Source organism: Xyrauchen texanus, chromosome 18 (assembly GCF_025860055.1).
Source record: "Xyrauchen texanus isolate HMW12.3.18 chromosome 18, RBS_HiC_50CHRs, whole genome shotgun sequence".
NCBI classification, from domain to species: domain Eukaryota; kingdom Metazoa; phylum Chordata; class Actinopteri; order Cypriniformes; family Catostomidae; genus Xyrauchen; species Xyrauchen texanus.
In genome coordinates this window covers 40,794,035-40,813,503 of record NC_068293.1, presented here as the reverse complement: position 1 = coordinate 40,813,503, position 19,469 = coordinate 40,794,035, and the positions used below count along the sequence as shown (strand labels likewise).

The 19,469-nt window shown below is 37.9% G+C and overlaps 1 protein-coding gene across 1 annotated transcript; it reads right to left on the bottom strand.

Moving 5' to 3' along the window:
* Position 1: 1 nt before the first annotated feature.
* Positions 2–18,603, bottom strand: fastkd1 (FAST kinase domains 1). Its single transcript, XM_052149148.1, has 15 exons — positions 18,363–18,603; positions 14,964–15,419; positions 13,376–13,444; positions 12,984–13,109; positions 11,635–12,033; positions 9,491–9,601; positions 7,615–7,746; positions 6,961–7,447; positions 5,152–5,266; positions 4,937–5,065; positions 4,502–4,633; positions 3,840–3,953; positions 1,735–1,879; positions 404–518; positions 2–316 (listed from the first exon to the last, which is right to left on the bottom strand). The coding sequence occupies exons 2-15, from the start codon at positions 15,296–15,298 to the stop codon at positions 218–220; spliced, it is 2,508 nt and encodes an 835-aa protein (XP_052005108.1). The 5' UTR covers positions 15,299–15,419; positions 18,363–18,603; the 3' UTR covers positions 2–217.
* Positions 18,604–19,469: the final 866 nt, after the last annotated feature.

Sequence of the window (19,469 nt, the reverse complement as noted above, 5' to 3'; positions counted from 1 at the left end):
CCATTTAATTCCATTCATATACATTTTCTCTTTCATGTAAAACAACATAAATACATATATAAAGCCAAACACAAGTAGAAATGTCATCCTTGTGAATGAAAACAGCGACTGAGTAATATCTCATCATTTATTACAAATTTATCAATTGATGAACAGTTGTATAAAACATGATATAAGATTACATTAGTAATCTGCAGTACATAGTCTTTGCTAGAGATCAGATAAAGGGCAAGTCTGTGAAAATTTTCTTCCTCAAGTATTCTCTCAACGCATCTTGTGTGGAGAGCTCCATTGAATTCCATTCAAAGTGAGGAATCTGTGTAAGAATACACCAAAAACACACTCTTGTCATGTACATGTAATTAGCATAGTATATAAACAGATCTTTTTCCTCTCTACTGACCTGTAGCACATGATATCCTAAAATCTCCAGATGTCTTTTCCTCATCATGGCCTCTCCTTTCATGTGGCGAGAATTTTTACAGAAGGATTTGGAATCCAGGAAATCCAATGCAACACTGGACAGAAACAGTGCAGAGAAAATTACATTACGTGTATGTATAGGGCAACAGAATCTTTAGGTTAGCCTTTGTTGTTATTTGATTAAACATATCAAATATTCTTAGCATTTGTCCAGAAAAGGCTTTAAGGTTTGTTTTTGTTTTGCTTTTTAATTACAGGATCAATTATTTCAACCAAACAGCCATTGTAGCCAATTAGATTCAATATTATTCAAATGTAAGCAATAAAATCTAGTTAAAAATAATCAAAGCATATTTTTACACGAATGCAAACCTTAAACGTTTTTAAATGATGACAAAGGAATTGTTGGATCCAGGTTCTGAACTGATTTAAAGCGTTTGAAATGATTCACGAAAATCCAACTTAAAGGAACAGTTCACCAAAAATGTAAATTCTCTCATCATTTACTCACCATCAAGCCATACCAGATGTGCATGACTTGCTTTCTTTTGCAGAACACAAATTAAGATTTTTAGAAGAATATCTCAGCTCTGCAAGCCCTTACAATGCAAGTGAATGGTGACCAGAACTTTGAAGCTCCAAAAGACACATGAAGGCAGCATAAAAGTAATCCAAAAGACTCCAGTGGTTTAATCCATGTCCTCAGAATTTATATGATAGTGGGAGAGAAACAGATCATATATATATATATATATATATATATATATATATATTATATAAATAAATCTCCTTTTTACATTTTACATTCTTCATGCATATCGTCACCTACTGGGCAGGGAGGAGAATTTATAGTAAAAAAGGACTTAAATTAATCTGTTTCTCACCCATACCTATCATATCACTTCTGAAGACATGGATTAAACCACTGGATTCTTATTGATTTTATTTAATGTGTTTATATTTTGTATGCTGCATGTTTTTCTTTAATGCTTTCTTTCTATATGCTCAACGTTTTATTGTACAGCACTTTGGTGCAACTCTGTTGCTTTTAAATGTGCTACAGAAATACATTTTGACTTGATTACTTTTATGCTGCTTTTTGGAGCTTCAAAGTTTTGATCAACATGAACTTGCATTATATGGATCTACAAATCTCAATTTGTGTTTAGCAGAAGAAAAAATGAAAGTAAATGATGAGATAATTTTTTACTTTTTGGTAAACCATCCTTTCAACAAAAATGTATTTATAACCGAATACAAATTGGAAGTGTGTTTTAAGTAGATCATGTGTAGGTAATATATAATACACACCGGCGAACACCTGGCAGCAGTTCTGTCCTCTCTCTGTCTATTGATCCTGATTCCCAGTGAACTTTTCCATTCTCGCTGATCTGTAGTTGACTCTGCTCGCTGTAGGGTATCGGCTGAAGGTGATGATCCAAGACAAATTCAAAATCTGATGACAAAAATATTACAGTGAAATCAATATGCCTACAGAGGCAGCAGGGTCAGTCCATCTCAAGTGGTCCAATAATTGTAAAGTTGGTTGCTTGACCATTTTGTATTTTCCTGTGTGATTACCTCTATGTATTGATATTGCAAAACCACCAGTTTTGTATTTTTATTTTACATGGTTTAACCCCGACAGCCATCTCTTTTTGATGAGAACTCTGTCCTGACTATACATTGTGATCAGTTGAATGCCACTTTGGTGAATAAAAGTATCAATTTCTTTCCATAAAAGCAAAATCTGAACATTATTCCAAACTTTTGGCCGCCAGTGTTAATGTACCTTGTAATGTTCCCTAGAGATCGTTTTTTTGTTCCAAGGAGCAAGGACCATCCTGAGCCGAGATAATGAGGTTTCCGTAGACAGCTGTATAACCAAAATTTGTCATGTGCCATGATACAAAGATGGCCATCGTGGTTAAACCAAGTAAAATTAAAATAAAAAAACAGGTGGTTTTGCAATACCAATACATAGACACTAATTAAAAAAAGGTCAAGCAACCTATATTGGACCACTTGAGATGGACTGAACCAGCACTAAATGGTATAGAGGGAACTGTTACCCTGTAGTATCATCTGCCTGCAAATGAAAGTAGTCAATCAAAATTATGCTGGTTGGTCACGGTTCATAAAATGTTTTTCTCACACAGTATAAAAAAAATCAAGCAAACTCAAATAATTGAGCCTTGTGCTTAAACATTTTAGGAAATCATCCACTGCTGCCACAGTTTCCTTTTGTGCTGAAAAACAAGTTTTCAGCTAATGACCCTGCATCAGTGTGGAGTGGCATGAAACAACTTAAGAATTAAAGGACTCCTACCCCCAACCCTGTGGTGGTCCAACAACTGGCTGACGACCTGAATTAGTTCTACTGTAGATTTGAAAGGCAGAATCTCACACCCAACACCCACCCTGACCTTCACTTCACACAAACACCAACACTCCCTACAACCTCCCTCCTGCTACTCAACCTGCACTTAAGATCTGTGAAGAGGATGTGTGCCATGTCTTCCAGGGCCCAGATGGTGTTTCGCCCATGTGACTTAGATCCTGTGCTACCCAGCTGGCCCCCATCGTCACCCTGATGTCCCATGCTGCTTCAAACTCTCAATCATCATTCCTCTCCCAAAGAAACCAAAAATCGCAGGACTTAATGACTACAGACCTGTCGGCCTGACGTATGTGGTCATGAAATGTTTTGAGAGACTGGTGTTGGCCCACCTGAAGGACATCAATGGACCCTTTCTAGATCCCCTTCAATTTGCTTATCGAGCAAACAGGTCTGTTGAGGATGCAGTCAACATGGGATTGCATCATATCCTGCAACATCTGGACAGACCAGGGACATATGCAAGAATCCTTTTTGTGGACTTCTGTTTGGCTTTCAACACCATCATCCCAGGTATTCTCCAGACTAAACTACATAAGCTCTCCATTCCTGTCTATCTGTCAGTGGATTAGCAGCTTTCTGACGGACAGGCAGCAGCTTGTGAAACAGGGGAAATTCACTTCCAGCACCTGTACAATCAGCACTGGTGCCCCCCCAGGGATGTGTGCACTCCCCACTACTCTTCTCCCTCTACACCAATGACTGCATTACCAAGGACCACCTCTGTCAAGCTCATGAAGTTTGCAGACAACACCACTGTCATCGCCCTCATCAGAGATGACGATGAGTTTGCATACAGAAGGGAGGTTAAACAGTCTGGTGCAGTCAAAACAACCTGGAGCTGAACACGCTCAAAACGGTGGAGATGATTTGGACTTTATGAGAAACACCCCAACACTGACCCCCCTCACCATTCTAAACAGCACTGTGGCAGCAGTGGAGTCATTCAGGTTCCTGGGCACTACCATCTCACAGAGCCTGAAGTGGGAGACCCACATTGACTTCACTTTATACTCACCAACAGTATAGAAGTATGGAGTCAGCACTCCCACTTTGGCACAGTTGATTCCTCCCAGCACCTCCCCGAGCATCTTATGAATCTGCTTCTGGACTGGACTGATTGAGCTATTGGCTACGGTCCAAGATAGATCAAAAGGAAAGATCATATATGAGGTTGACATACCTAACATTTTTCACAATAGGACACATTAAATGTAGACAGAAAAAAATGGATACCACGTACACAGAATGAAATCTGATATCAGGCCTGGGCTGCGTTTCCCAAAAGCATCGCAAGCCAAGTATATCATTGGCACCAATGGTCTCTACGATCAACTTAAACTTGCAATGCTTTGGGAAACGCAGCCCTGGTCGATAATATTAAATGTTTACAATATATTTGTAATGATTTTGCTGGCAAAATAAAATTAAGCAATACATGAATAACACAATAATTAAATGTTTTTTATTTTATTCTGTCATTACTTTACCTAAAGACGACGGTCTTATTATTCCTTGTCTCACAACTTTCAAGTATGATAGTGTTATGACCGAAATAATTTCACAGCTATATCACCCAGCCCTAGTGAACATGAATGTGTGCTAAGCACAAATGCTTTTAGATTCTTAGTAGCATCTGATAGACAAAATATTGTGCAGAAATTTGCAGTATGTGCACACCTCTCTTCTGTAGCTGTTTACAGTAGCGCTCATGGAACCAGGGCACCTGGAACTCAGGACACTCCAGACACACAGCACGATTCAGCTCCATCAGACGCAAACGCACACGCAAGTTCAGAGCATACGGCAGGGCTATCAGTAACCAGATAAATCAAACACAATCACTAGTTATTATATCTGGATAGATAGAAATTTTATCTGTGATTTTCTGTCATGCCATTAATTGGATTCATTTTTCCACAGTCTATTATTGTTGTGTAATCTCTTTCAAATAAAGCCACCCCTAAAAGGCACTTAACAATAAAAGGCACTGCTTTGTCAATTTAAATGTCAGTCACACAATCTCTTCCCATCTTAGTGGGCATTTCCTGGATAGAATAAGCTGCCATTTGAACCAGACTTTAAGCTAAAAGCCATTTATTAAAATTGACATACTCTCCAGCTGGGCATCCAACTTGGCAAGAAAGTCCACATTGAAAATCTCTCTAATCACTTCCTCAGGAAAATAATCGGCCATCGCCAGTGCATATGCCAAGAGAACCAGCAGGTGAGGATCAAAAGAACCTGATTGAATCAACAAGAACATGTTAGCGGTACATAATAACATTTAGAAGCTAAATGTTTACAAAAAGCACTATGGAGGACCTTACTTATATAAGGAGTGAAATGTTGAATGCAAACGTCAAAGAACTCCTCCGCTCTCGGTGGGTCATAATTTAACACAGCAAAAGGCAGCAAAGTGGCATATGTTGCAGAGTGATGAATCTGTTCGGACAAAACAGACAATAATGCACATAAAAAATATATATATTTTTTTTAAGCAGGCACTTTCTTACAAGAACAGAAACACATTAAATAGTAGGGATGTCCCGATACCATTGTTTTGAGAATGACTACAATTTGTATTTTGCAGATGAAAGAAAGTCATATTCATCTGGGATGGCATGAGGGTGAGCAAATTATGAGATCATTTTCAAATTTTGGCTGAACTGTTCCTTCAATTGCATTTTCTAATTAAACTCAGCAAAAAAAAAGGTCCCTTTTTCAGGACACTGTATTTTAAAGATAATTTTTTTTTAAATCTAAATAACTTTACAGATCTTTATAGTAAAGGGTTAAAAACAATGTTTTCCATGCTTGTTCAATAAACCATAAACAATTAATGAACATGCACCTGTGGAACGGTCCTTAAGACACTAACAGCTTACAGACGGTAGGCAATTAAGATCACAGTTATAAAAAGTTACGACATTAAAGAGACCTTTCTACTGACTCTCAAAACACCAAAAGAAAGATGCTAAGGGTCCCTTCTCATTTGCGTTAACATGGCTTAGGCACGCTGCATGGAAGAATGAGGACTGCAGATGTGGCCAGGGCAATAAATTGCAATGTCCGTAATGTGAGACGCCTAAGACAGTGCTTCAGGGAGACAAGCAAGGACAGCTTATCGTCCTTGCAGTGGCAGACCACGTGTAACAACACATGCAAAAGGATTGGTACATCCGAAGATCACACCTGCGGGACAGGTACAGGATAAAACCAAGAATGCACAATCCCTCCATCAGTGCTCAGACTGTCCGCAATAGGCTGAGAGAGGCTGGACTGAGGACTTGCAGGCCTGTTGTAAGGCAGGTCCTTACCAGACATCACCGTCAACAACGTCGCCTATGGGCACAAACCCACCATCGCTGGACCAGGCAGGACTGGCAACAAGTGCTCTTCACTGACGAGTCGCGGTTTTGTCTCACATGGGGTGATGGTCGGACTCGCATTTATCATCAAAGGAATGAGCGTTACACCGAGGCCTGTGCTCTGGAGCGGGATCGATTTTGAGGTGGGCGGTGTGTCACAGTATCTTCGGACTGAGCTTGTGGTCATTGCAGGCAAACTCAACACTGTGCGTTACAGGGAAGACATCCGCCTCCCTCATGTGGTACCCTTCCTGCATGCTCATCCTGACATGACCTTCCAGCATGACAATGCCACCAGCCATACTGCTCATTCTGTGCATGATTTCCTGCGAGACAGGAATGTCAGTGTACTGCCATGGCCAGCGAAGAGCCCAGATCTCAATCCCATTGAGCACGTCTCGGACCCGTTGGATCGGACGGTGAGGGCTAGGGCCAGGCCTTTTCCCCCAGAAGTGTCCGGGAACTTGCAAGTGCCTTGGTGGAACAGTGGGGTAACATCTCACAGCATGAACTAGCAAATCTGGTGCAGTCCATGAGGAGGAGATATCTTAGTTGTTTAATCTATTTATGTTCAACAAATATTTACACATATTACGTTTGCTGAAAATAAAAGCAGTTGAAAATGTTCTTTTTTTGCTGAGGTTAGTATGCACTTGTATTCCATTCTGAACTGAGCCTCATTTTTCAGCAGCAGAATTCCAGTAACTACTATTGTGAGATTCTACAAACAGAATTCATTTAAACAGCACTTAAAATGACTTTTCCAACCTTGTCTATGTTTTCAATCGTCACACTAGCGATACGGTCCAGCAGTGCGGCACAGAGGTAGTTGGTCCTGGTCAGATAAATGGCCAGCTCAGGCACGTTAGTCAAGGATATCTGCTCAAGCAGTCTCTGTATGGTGACCATGGACTCTTCCAGAAGCATCTCCTCAAACCACTCCCCCGACAAGTACCTGACTTCCTCCAACACCACGTCCAGGCGGTCGAATTTATGTAGCCGCTCATGTCCGCAACGGTTCAGGGTCTGGAGGAGGCGAACATACTTGATGGGTGTGTTGTGACGGTATGAGGGGTCATTGCGAATCCATTTGGCAACAACCATGGCGAAAGTGTTCAGGTCGTTTAGGTTGCACTGAGGAAGCACAGCATTCACGCGGGAGAGGATGCCCTCATCGAGACGGTGAGAAGGGAGCATAGACATCACCCTAGTTAGCATGGTCACCTCGTAAGGGTACACACTGACGTGGAGATAACTATAGGTGATAGAAGCAAAGTCAGTTGAAAGAGGAAAAGATTATTTGGTAAAAAACAATATGTTTGATGAGGTAATTAATATACAGACTCTAGACACAGGACTTTGAGCAATGAATAGACAATAGTCTCTAAAATAATTGAGCGGTGTGGTTTTGTAAGCACTTACTGAAGCAGTTTGGTTCTCAGTCTGGAGAAGATCTCTGGATTCTGGCAATGCAGCAAAAGGAGAGTTTGAGTGATTCGAGCGATTTCCACTGCACGATAGCACTCCAGATTCGTGCAGATTATTGCTGCCATCCTTTCAGAACACAAATAGTACGGAAATGACACCGATTAAACTATGTACTATCAGAGCTATCCATTTTTATCTGGTTATGAATCCTTAGTTTTTTTAAATCAGGTGTTATAGGAATAGTTCGCCCAAAAACGCCAAAAAACTCTCATCATATACACAGCCTCATGCTATCCCAGATGTGGGATGTTTCTTTCTTATGCAAAACACAAATGGAGATTTTTAGAAGAACATCTCAGCTCTGTAGGTCCATACAATGCAAGTGAATGGTGGCCAGAACTTGAATCTCTCTGCTGCATTGCCAGAATCTAAACCCCACATAAAAGGAACACTACAGACCAGTCTCTCTCATCCCAATCATGGCAAAAACACTTGAAAGGGCAGTTTTCAATCAAATCTCTGCTTATCTCTCACAGAACAATCTGCTGGATGACAATCAGTCAGGCTTCAGAAGTGGACACTCCACTGAGTTGCTGAGACAGCCAAAAGCTGAATTCAGATCATCTGCCCCGATTCTGCTGGACCTTTCTGCAGCCTTCGACACAGTCAACCATCAGATCTTACTCTACACCCTCTCTTCGCTGGGCTTCAGTGGAACTGTGCTTGACTGGTTTAATTCCTATCTCTCAGGTAGATCCTTCAAGGTAGCCTGGAGAGGCGAGGTGTCCAAGCCACATCAGCTACTTACTGGGGTACCTCAGGGTTCGGTGCTTGGGCCACTTCTCATCTCTATATACACATCACTGGTACCCATTCAGGCAAATGGTTTCTCTTACCACTGCTACGCTGATGACACGCAACTCTACTTGTCTTTCCAGCCCAACACCACCACAGTAACTGCTCGAATCTCTGCTGGCCTGAATGAAGGAACACAACCTCCAACTTAACCCAGCCAAGACCGAACTCCTTGTCTTTCAAGCCAATCCTGCAGTGAACACATTAACACCAGGCAGCTGGGTGCAACTACAGTAACGCCTTCCAGTCCTTTTTAACTATAAATCTCCACTTTCACATTCTTTTGTTTCGTTTTTTGGCAATTTTCATCTTCGTGCATATCGCCACCTACTGGTCGGGGCTGGTCAATGTTGGAGATTTAAAGAGAAAAAAAAGGACTTAAATATTGCTCTGTCTCTCACCAACACCTATCATATTGCTCCTGAAGACATGGATTTAACAACTGGAGTCTTATGGATTAATTTTATCCTGACTTAATGTGATTTTCGGACCTTCAGAGTTCTGACTACCATTAACTTGCATTGTATGGACCTAGATATTCTGAGATATGAGCCGAGATATTCTTCTAAAAATCTTCATTTGTGTTCTGCAGAAGAAAGAAAGTCATACAAATCTGGGATGGCATGAGGGTGAGTAAATAATGAGAGAATTTTTGGGAGAACTATCCCTTTAAATCATGTGAATCTGTTTGTGCACAGATGCCACTTATCACTCCAATCTTTTCATGCATCAAATTCCAAATAAAAAGAGAAATTAATAAATGAGATGAAGTAGCTTTCATTTGTAAAGGTATCACTGGGCATTACAACATGGTGCTTCAATATACAAACTTTTTATAAAAATAAAAACATTTTTGAATATCAAGAAAACATAACTGTAACATGTTATATATTGTTACTGTGATACAAAATTATGCATACTGTGATATATACGATTTTAGTTATCAAACCTCACTGCAAACATTGTGTCTGAGAGGTTCATTCTTGTTTATATTAATACAGATTATTTATCTTACTTGTTTATCAACTGAAGGTTCCTGCATTGCATTTCCTCCATTGTCTCCACCACAGCTAGAGCCTGTTGGGTATTGAACTCATCAGCCAATAGCAGAGCAGTACTCTCTAACCTGCAAAGCCAATCCAGTGTCACAAATAATATGATGACAAATCACACAGACACAAGGGGGCAAGGAGTTCATAGAGTTAAACGAATATTCGGGGTTCAATACAAGTTAAGCTCAATTGACAGCATTTGTGGCAGAATGTTGAATGTTAAATCAGTGTAATTACTGACTGTTTATTTATACGGCAATGTGCAGTTAAAACAAAATCACATGCAGATGTTTACAATAAATGGCACTCTTGAAATTAAAAAAAATAAAAATAAAAAGAACATGATTCCAAAATTAGTTTTTGTTTTGGGTGGGAGTTTCTTAAAGGTTCTATAGGCTAAGAAATTCAGCCAATTGCTAACTTCCGCTAGACTTGGCACCAAAGTAGGACTGCACGATTTGGACAAAAAGTCATATTGCGATTATTTTGAAAAATATTGCGATGGAAATGTTTTCCACATGTTCAACTGCAAAAACGCTACTGGGGTTTTCACACTTGAGCCCTCTTAAAAAGAACCAAACTGAGACCTTTTTTCAGTTCAACCACAAACAAATAAATATGTAAACAGTGAAACAAAGTCTTCTTCGTATCCAAATGTTACCATCCACCGTGTACCTGTTTTTGTCCATTTTGTGACAGGGTCTCAGCTCACTAATCATCAACATTAGTATTTGAAACAGTCAACTTAAATATTAGGGATGATACAATCATGATTTTAACATCTCCAACTTTCTTTTCATCTCATCAGTCGATGCTGATCATTTAACTTTTATCAGCAGCTCGGTCAAAACTGGTTATATGTAAGCTTTCTGCTCAATGTCACTGTTAGCTGAATTTCCCTGTTGGTAAAACAATAGTTGTTGCCTAGTTTTTGCTGTCAAAAATAATGTTGGTTGATTGAATAATGCATTAAACACAATATATCATTTTTTAATATAAATGTTACTCTTTATTCTTATTCAGAGCCCGTAAGCAAACGGATTCGAACTCTGAGCACTTCTGTTACTTTAAGCATGAGCGGGAGTTGTGGAGTGCAGAACTGCACTGAAAACACTGTAACAATGCTCTAACTTAATATAGACTGCAGCGCAAATAAACTTTGAAGAGAGCAGAATATTTATTTATTTAAAATCGCAGCCCTTTCAGTTTAATAATCGCACAAGGTCATATCGCGGTTTCGGAAGTAAAAATCCCATTCATATTTTCCATAGAAGGAATTGATTTTGTAACCATGACAAATAAACCTTTAAAGACAGCCCTACCATGCTCTGATGTTGTAAAAAGGATAGTTCACCCCAAAATGAAAATTCTCTCATCATTTACTCACCCTCAAAGACATAAAAAAAATAATAATATCTCAGCTCTGTAGGTCCTGCCATTGCAAGTGAATGGTGACCAGAACTTTGAAGCTCCAAAAAGCATCCAAAAGCACACAAAGGAAGTAAATTCATCCAACTCCAGTGGTTAATTCCATGTCTTCAGAAGCAATATGCTAGGTGTGGACGAGAAATAGATCAATATTTAAGTCCTTTTTTACTATAAATTCTCCTCCCTGCCCAGTAGGTGGTGACAAGCACGAAGAATGCAAATCGCAAAAAACTAAAGATATGTGAAAAATGTGAAAGTGTAAGTGGGGATTGATAAATATCGATCTGTTTCTCACCCACACCTATTATATCGCTTCTGAAGACATAGATTAAACTACTGGAGTATTGATGTGTTTGGACCTTCATTTTTGGTACCCATTTACTTGCATTGTATGGACCCACAGAGCTGAGATATTCATCAATTAATGTTTGTTTGTGTTCTGCAGAAAAAAGAAAATCATACACACCTACATACATACATATCATGAGGGTGAGTAAATGATGAGAGAATTTAAATATTTGGGTGAACTGTCCCTTTAAGAGCCAAGGTAGTATAGGAACATTTTAGGCATTGTGTTCAATGCCTAAAAATAATCTCTTACAGCAGCTTTTATAGAACTGGAATGTGAACTTCAATCGATAAATTAGTTATGATTACCATCCCTATTCCTATTGCTCACCCCTCTCTGATTCCTTGTCCTGCCATTGGTCCTAGAGAAGCAAAGAGTTTGGTGAAAGTGGCAGGATCACTGCTGTTGTCGACCAACTCAATCAGCCTCTGTTTTGCAGCCAGCCGGAAATCACAATTATTGAACTGCATGGACTGATACAGGCCCAGAATGATACTGATGTGTTCTGCATCCAGATGGGAGATGTTCTGCAGGAGGATCTGGCTGCATTTCTCCAAGAGAGGTCGGTGGTTATGCTTGACGTTACGAAGGAACTGCACCACCCTTCTGGGGTTGTTAAACTGATGCGGGTCCATTTTTTCAAGGAGGTCGTGCGCTTTTTCAATCAGTGCGTCACGCAATTGTGGCGATGCCAGGGAGGAAATGCTGATCATCAAGGTTGTAAGCACTCTTTAGAGAGGAAAACAAAGATGTAATCACACCATTTATCAATTAAAGGAATGTTCAACTCACAGCATTTGTTGCATGTTGATTACCTCAGTTAACAGTATGGAATGGAAGTAAACAGTGCCAGTATCCATTTACATTTATGCATTTATGCATTTGGCAGATGCTTTTATCCAATGCGATTTACAGTGCAATTATTACAGGGACAATCCCCCCCGGAGCAAACTGGAGTTAAGTGCCTTCCTCAAGGGCACAATGGTGGTGGCCATGGGGTTCGAACCAACGACCTTCTGATTAACAGCCCAGTGCTTTAGCCCACTACGCCACCACCACTCCTATAGTATCCAGATGCTATAAAGGCGAAAATATTTTTTGTCCTATTTAAAAAAAAACCATTATTATTTGACCTGTAAAGTTATCTAAAGCATCATCTTTTTGTGATGAGACCACTGTTCTTGGTGGATGAAATTGAGCCATTCACGAAAGATGTAATTCCTGTGTGTGGCGGCAGTACATCAACAAAGTGTGTCATCACACACGTGGTGTTAGGTATATACACAACAGACAGCAATAACTTAGACTGTTTCTTGATGATTTTACTTTCTTCTGACCAAATATAACTTAAAGGGACAGTTCACCCAAAAATTCTGTTTTAAATTCTGTGATCATTTACTCACCCTCATGTCACTCCAAACCTGTATGCATTTCTTTCTTCTGTGGAAATGTCTTAAGTGTCTTTTTTTTGTACATAAAATGAAAGTCAATGGGAGTCCAATGTTACATTGTTTGGACAAAAACAGTTGGAACATTCTTAAAAATATATTTTGTTTTCTAGAGAATAAAGACATGGATACAGGTTTGGAGTGACATGATAGTGAGTAAATGATGAGAGAATTAATATTTTTGAGTGAACTATCACTTTAGTCTGTGTAATGGTTCAAATAAATACACACCTGGCATCTTCAACTGAATCCAATCTCTGACTCACAATTTCAGTAATCTGACCCATCAATGGACTGTGCTGAAGAAACTGATCGCTCAGACAAACAGCAAATTTTGACAGTGTTGGCATCTGAAATCTACGAAGAGGATAAAAAGGATGAAAAGCCTGGCCTAACAAACAAATGTTTAAAGGTTTAGTTCACCCCAAAATGAAATCTGTTTGAGGAACAAACCAAAATATACGTTGCTATGGTCACTGTGATCTGTCGTTACATGGTAGAGAGCTGCATGTTGTAAATAATGATGTCATTTTTGGGTGAACTATTCCTTTAATTTCAGTCTGACAGAAAATGTGGATGTCAGCTATTGAAAATGCTCATCATTGTCTGTATTTTTCATGTACCTCTCTAGTCTGTTCCAAGCCTCTGTCACCAACTGCTGGACAAGAGAGTCGTGCTGTTCTATATTAAGCCTTTAAAAAAAAGACACAAATCCAATCAAAGACAGGCAAGGAAACAAGTGAAGTGGATGACAAGAAACTCAAATGGACTTAGGGTACAAGCTATATTTAATTTTCATGAGTAAAAATTGGGGAATAGATGTACAGACCGTTCAATTGGTTGTACTGGTGTATACTAGTGTTGATTCACTGTTAAGTAAAAAAAAAAGTTCCTGGTAACAAAATGTGATTGTGAAAATCTGAACAGAACAACCTATTGAACAGGCTGCAGATCTATCCATCACTGCCTCATTTTCATTGGCATCAAATTAAATATTGCCCTGCCTAAATGCTAAATAGGTCCAAGACACATTACTCGACAAAATATATTGAATCAATGAAATTACATTCATAAAAAAGCCTGTTTTTAGTTCCATTAAAATGTTTAGCATTTTTATATTATTTTCATAACAATTAAGAGATTGACCAATATAGTTTTTTAATGACCATTACGATACTGATTAATTTTGTGTTTAATTGTAGGATAACACTTGCCAAGCTATATGCTAAAACATGTCAGCATGTTTTGGCATGTAGCAAGGCATCGCTAGCATGTTAGTACACATTGCTAGCGTGTAGCTAGGTGTTGCTAACATGTAGCTAAATGTTGCAAGCATGTAACTAGGTGTTGGTTGCAAGTTTTATCATGTAGTGACGCATTGCTAGCATGTTTATCATGTTTCTAGGCGTTGATAGCATGTAGCTAGGTGCATCTAGCATGTTTTAGCATGTTGCTAGGCATTGCCAGCATGTTATTTGGCACTGCTAAAATCCCTTACAAAAACCGAGAATTCATGGCAAATTTGTCACTAACTTGCCGCAAATTCGACACTGATCATTTTCACATGCAAATGAGCTTTGTGGCAAACTTGCAGCAAATTATCCATTGTTTCCAAAGGTTTGCTGCATGTTCACCTCTACCGGAGAAGAGCTGCAAACTTCTGGCAAATATTTGCAGTGAATCACAAGCTCATCTGCATGTGAAAATAATGACTGGCAAATTTGCGGCAAGATTTCAGCAAATTTGACATGGAATTTCGATTTTTGTAAAGGATGTTTTTAGCATGTTGTTAGGCATTCCCTTGCAAAAAATCTAGAGTTGCCGCAAACTTGTAGCAAATTCGGCAATTGTTATTTTCACATGCAAATGAGCTTTGCAGCAAACTCGTCACCAAAGGTTTGCTACAGGTTCACTAAAACCAGTGAAGAGCTGGCAAAAGTTTGCGGCGAATAGCAAGCTCATTTGCATGTAAAAGTAACAAGCGCCAAATTTGCGGCAAGGTTACTGCAAGTTGGTCAGAACTCTAGATTTTTATAATGGTTGCTAGCATGTTTTAGCATAGTTTCTACCAATGCCAAGCAAAATGCTAGCAATCCCTTACAAACATTTAGAGTTCACTGCAAATTTGCTGCAAACTAGGGCTGCACGATTTGGACAAAAATTCATAGTGCTGTCCTGACACAGTCAATTCTGCTGGATTTTACTCTGTACCTAAGAACGTCATAGAGCATATCCACCACTGAAACATCATCCATGTCACTGATCTTGTTTTCTGCCAAAACTCGAAGCGTCAGGAACTGTGGGTGATTCCGAACAAGCTCGATGGTTCTGAGCATCTGTGGCCTTTCTCTCTGAAACTGCCACAACAGTCCGATAGCACAGCCCACATGGCTTGCCGAGAGCTTGGCTTTGTTCCGGCCCACCACATCAAACACCTGGTTTTCTGCAGAGCACACCTGAAGCTGCTCAAGCACCTGGTCACGACTGACGGCCGCGCTGTGAAACAGTGAGCGGGAACGCCCCCAAAAGGAGCGGAGCCTGAACATAGTAGAGGGATGACCACCGTCAGCTTAAAGTCCGCATACTAGAGGCAGCAAAAGTATTGTAGCTTAATAACACAGATTAAGCTGATGAAAATGTTGCAGAACTGTATCAGGACAGAGGCATCTGCAAAGAAAGTTAAAGAGTCGATATGAGATCAAATATAATTAATATACAGAGTTCAAAAGTCTGAGACTACACTGAAATCTGTTTCTAGGTCCCTAATCAAATGTCAGCAATAGCAGGGCAAGTTGTCACCATGGAACCTGATTTTAAAGAAATAGTTCCCACCAAAAAATTACTTTCTTTTTTCTGCAGAACCCAAATGAAGGTATATGAGGTGTTTATGCCCATACAATGTATGTCAATGGGGTTCAAAATTTCCAAGCTCAAAAAATAACAAAGTCTCCTTGGCACGTTCATGAACGAAGTTCATTTACACACTCCACTCCCTCACACACTTGACACATGCGCAGAGCACTGTACATAAACCAGACATTGTTGCATGGCTGGGTTTGGGGGACATGAAATGACACTATTCAAGTGCTCTCTCATTAATATGCACTGATATCTAGATGCTTTTAAGAGATCTGCCAGGTTTCTTAAAGAGACAGTACCGGGTTTTAACATATGTTCAACAAATCAGTGTAAATACCTGTAAATAGTTCAAATTTTGCAATTAAACAATAAACATGTAAAAAAAATATTATATATGCAACATATCATATTTATTAATGGAAAGCAAAAAATATTAAAACAAATATATAATTAGTAAAATTTATATTTTCGTAAATGTACAAAATTAGAAGGTCCGCAGGATAATTAACAGCATTAGCTGGGAGAGAATTTCTTTCTTATGCAAGCAAAAAGGACATTATAACTGAGCTATACCCATATGAATCAATATCAAACTGAATCGAAAAATCAGAATGGAATCGATAGCTTGTGAATTTAAATCTGGATCAATACCCAGCCCTGCCAAGTATATTTCATTTTCTGCGTTCCTGATCAGATTGCGCCTGATCGACCGCACTGCATTTCAAATGATACTCTTTTGACTGCGAGCGAATCCGACTTTGACGCATGCGCACTACAACTACTTTGTGATACTCTTTTAGTAGTCAACAACAGCGCATGCCAAAAATGCATACATTCGAGGATTTGCATCGTGCAAATTCAACTTTATGTTAACAATTTTGGGTTTACTGTTTTCGAGAAACAATATGAAGTTGTGTATTTCTTATGTAATTTAATTATAATACTTGCCAAGTACTTCATAAATGTAACGTGTTAAATATCAAACCCATTTTCTCTCATTTCCAAAGAGATGTTGGAATTTATATTAAAACTCTTTCAACCTCATCCAAAAACAAAGCTATAAATACTTTTATGTGTGCTCAAATCTCGGCATCTTTTTATCATTTTTGGTGGTGTACGACCACATGCCTTTATCATGACTTTACTTATTTGGCTCTGTATGCTTGTAATTATTTATCTTTCTTCAAATAATGGTATTTTTTGCACCTTTGTTTAAATCTATTGGGGTCTAATGTTGTTTTTTGTTCCGCAAATTGCATATTTGTATGTGAACAAATTAAAAACAACTCAAACAAAAAACATCACAGAAAATTGCATCCTTGTACCAGACTCTGCCTTTGTATCCTTTTGTAGCTTGAGAGTTTTGAGCACCATTGAATGACATTGTAGGACAAACACATCTCTTGCATTCAGAAGACAGTCATACAAATTTGAGATGGCATAAATTATAATTATTATGTAAACGGTTCCCTTTAAACAGCCTTTTATAGGTTTTACCTCTGGTCGGCGCCATGAAGATTCTAATTGCCTGTTTTTTTATTTCTGGTCTCGAGACGCCAAGTATAAACTGCCTAAATGCATGATCCAGAGGAAAACAACAACCATTTAAGTGTTACTTGGAGTAAAAATGTATTGCAGGCTCAACTTGTGCAGTTGTTGGCTGTCATAACAACTCAGAATACTTAATGATAACATTGACACCGTCTATAAAAAAAGTAATCTCGACTCTGTGAACCATCGGCATGCTTTTTGACAATTTTTACAAATGCAATACTTTAAACATTACATTACCCGCTAAGAATATACACCGATGTGAGAGAAAACACTGGAGACCGGAAATTGAAAACGGTTGAATCGTGGAAAAAGGTGTATATTGTAAAATAATTATGAACAATAAATTATAGTTTTGAGGATTGTATTTACAATAACTATTGCAATTTATGACCGTTTTAAATTAGGTGTTTAAATACAAATTACTAAATCATATATTATACAACTAGGAAAAAAGACACTTGTATAATTGAACTTTTGACTTAAAAACCTTAGATAAAACCAGAGTTGGGTGTAATGCATTAAGTAATTTATTACTTTAATTAAGTTACTTTTTCATTTGGAAAAAGTAAGGGATTACTCTTAATTACAGTTACTTCTGATGTAATTCCATTAAATGTACTGTATAGACTATAGAACAATTCTTTATAAAACAATATTGAATTCAAAACCAAAATATAACGTCTGATGTTAAAAAATATGTTTTATAATTTAACGCTGGCCCCTTAAATTCTTTGGCCACTTCATGAATCATTCATTTGATTTCTTATGATTTATTTGAAAGAATTAAAAGAACAGTTTCATGTCTATCCTTGTATTTTTCATCTGGTCGAGGTTGATCAGGGTTTTATAAAGCAATTAGTAATAAGTCATGCAATTACTTTTCAGACAGAGTAATTAGTACAGTAATCTAATTACAATGCAGATGATCTAATTAGTAGTTAAATACCTTTTTAGAGTAACTTACCCAACATTAGATAACAACTTGCCCCGGTCTCCTCTATATGCAAAAACCTGCAATCCCTGGGTGTTATAACAATCTCTGCGCTAAAAGCAATCTACTTTTGGCCACAGATCAGCTTTGATCCTATAGTTTATACAAAGCTTGCATGCATCCAAAATAACAGACAGCACCTGTCAAGCTGACACCAGCAGAAGTGTGTGACTAAACCTTGAGAACAAATAAGAAATGCATGGTACCTTGTAATAAGCTGCCGTTCTGTGACACACACGTAACATGTAAACAGTTTCCTGTTATCAAAGCACGGGTGACCTGTGCTGAACACGTGTGTGAAGACAGATGTGTCCAGAGGTGAATGAGGTGTTTACAGTCCGTCACATGTAAAGTGCCGCTTGCGATTGTTATCGAGCTGAATAATATACATGTGTGAATAATGTTTTAGCGACATGACACATGTGAACTGAAAAGGACAAAACTTGAATGGCGTGTTCAACTGCTTTCTGACTTCACATCCTGCCAGACAAAAGTCATTGAGAATTTTTGGATGTCAAAATAAAAGTCACGCCTGGTTAGAGAGAAAGTCAGACATTTTAAATGGAAATGTGAGCATAAATAACAAAATATTTGTATTTATTTATTGAACAATTTCATGTCCATTTCACATTTAAATACATTATTATAATATAATAAATAAATCAATTTAAATACACACACTATGATATATATATCATAATAAATATAATATATAATATATCATAATAAATATAATAAGTCAATATCCACAACAGATCAATATGTATTTGTATGTATGTATATATATATATATATATATATATATATATATATATATATATATATATATATATATAGTGTTTGGCAAAGTTTATTCTGAAAATAAAACTGTATTTATAGTATTTATTCTAACAAATACATATTGATCTGTTGTAGATATTGACTTTATTATGATTATTAATATTATTATTTGTCTGATCTATGTGCTATATTTTTGCTTATATTGGATGTTCTTTATGCAACACCAGTGCAATTTGAAAAAAAATATTTTTTAAATCATAAACTTAACTGCGCTTATTCTTTCAAAAGTCTATGTACATAAATTTTATATTATTATTATTGTAAGAAATCTTGTTATGTTATGCTAACATCTCTAAAATTGAGTTTTCACTGATCCAAGATGTATTGAGATACATTTGATTAAACCAAAATTACTTTTATTTCACTATATTTGATTTAGTTGGTTTTAACTATCACTTAAGATTGTAGGAAGAATACTTCTTTATTTATAAACTGGTAGGTTCTCCTCTGAAATAACTATACATCTTCTTCAA

Bases quoted from the DNA above. Each gene is read 5' to 3' on its own strand.
- fastkd1 (XM_052149148.1), bottom strand. From the start codon at position 15,298: ATGTTCAGGCTCCGCTCCTTTTGGGGGCGTTCCCGCTCACTGTTTCAC. The intron at 9,602-11,634 runs GTGAGCAATAGG...TTGGCTTTGCAG, and splicing joins GGACAAGGAATCAGAGAGGG to GTTAGAGAGTACTGCTCTGC. The intron at 5,267-6,960 runs GTTGGAAAAGTC...TTGTCCGAACAG, and splicing joins CGATTGAAAACATAGACAAG to ATTCATCACTCTGCAACATA.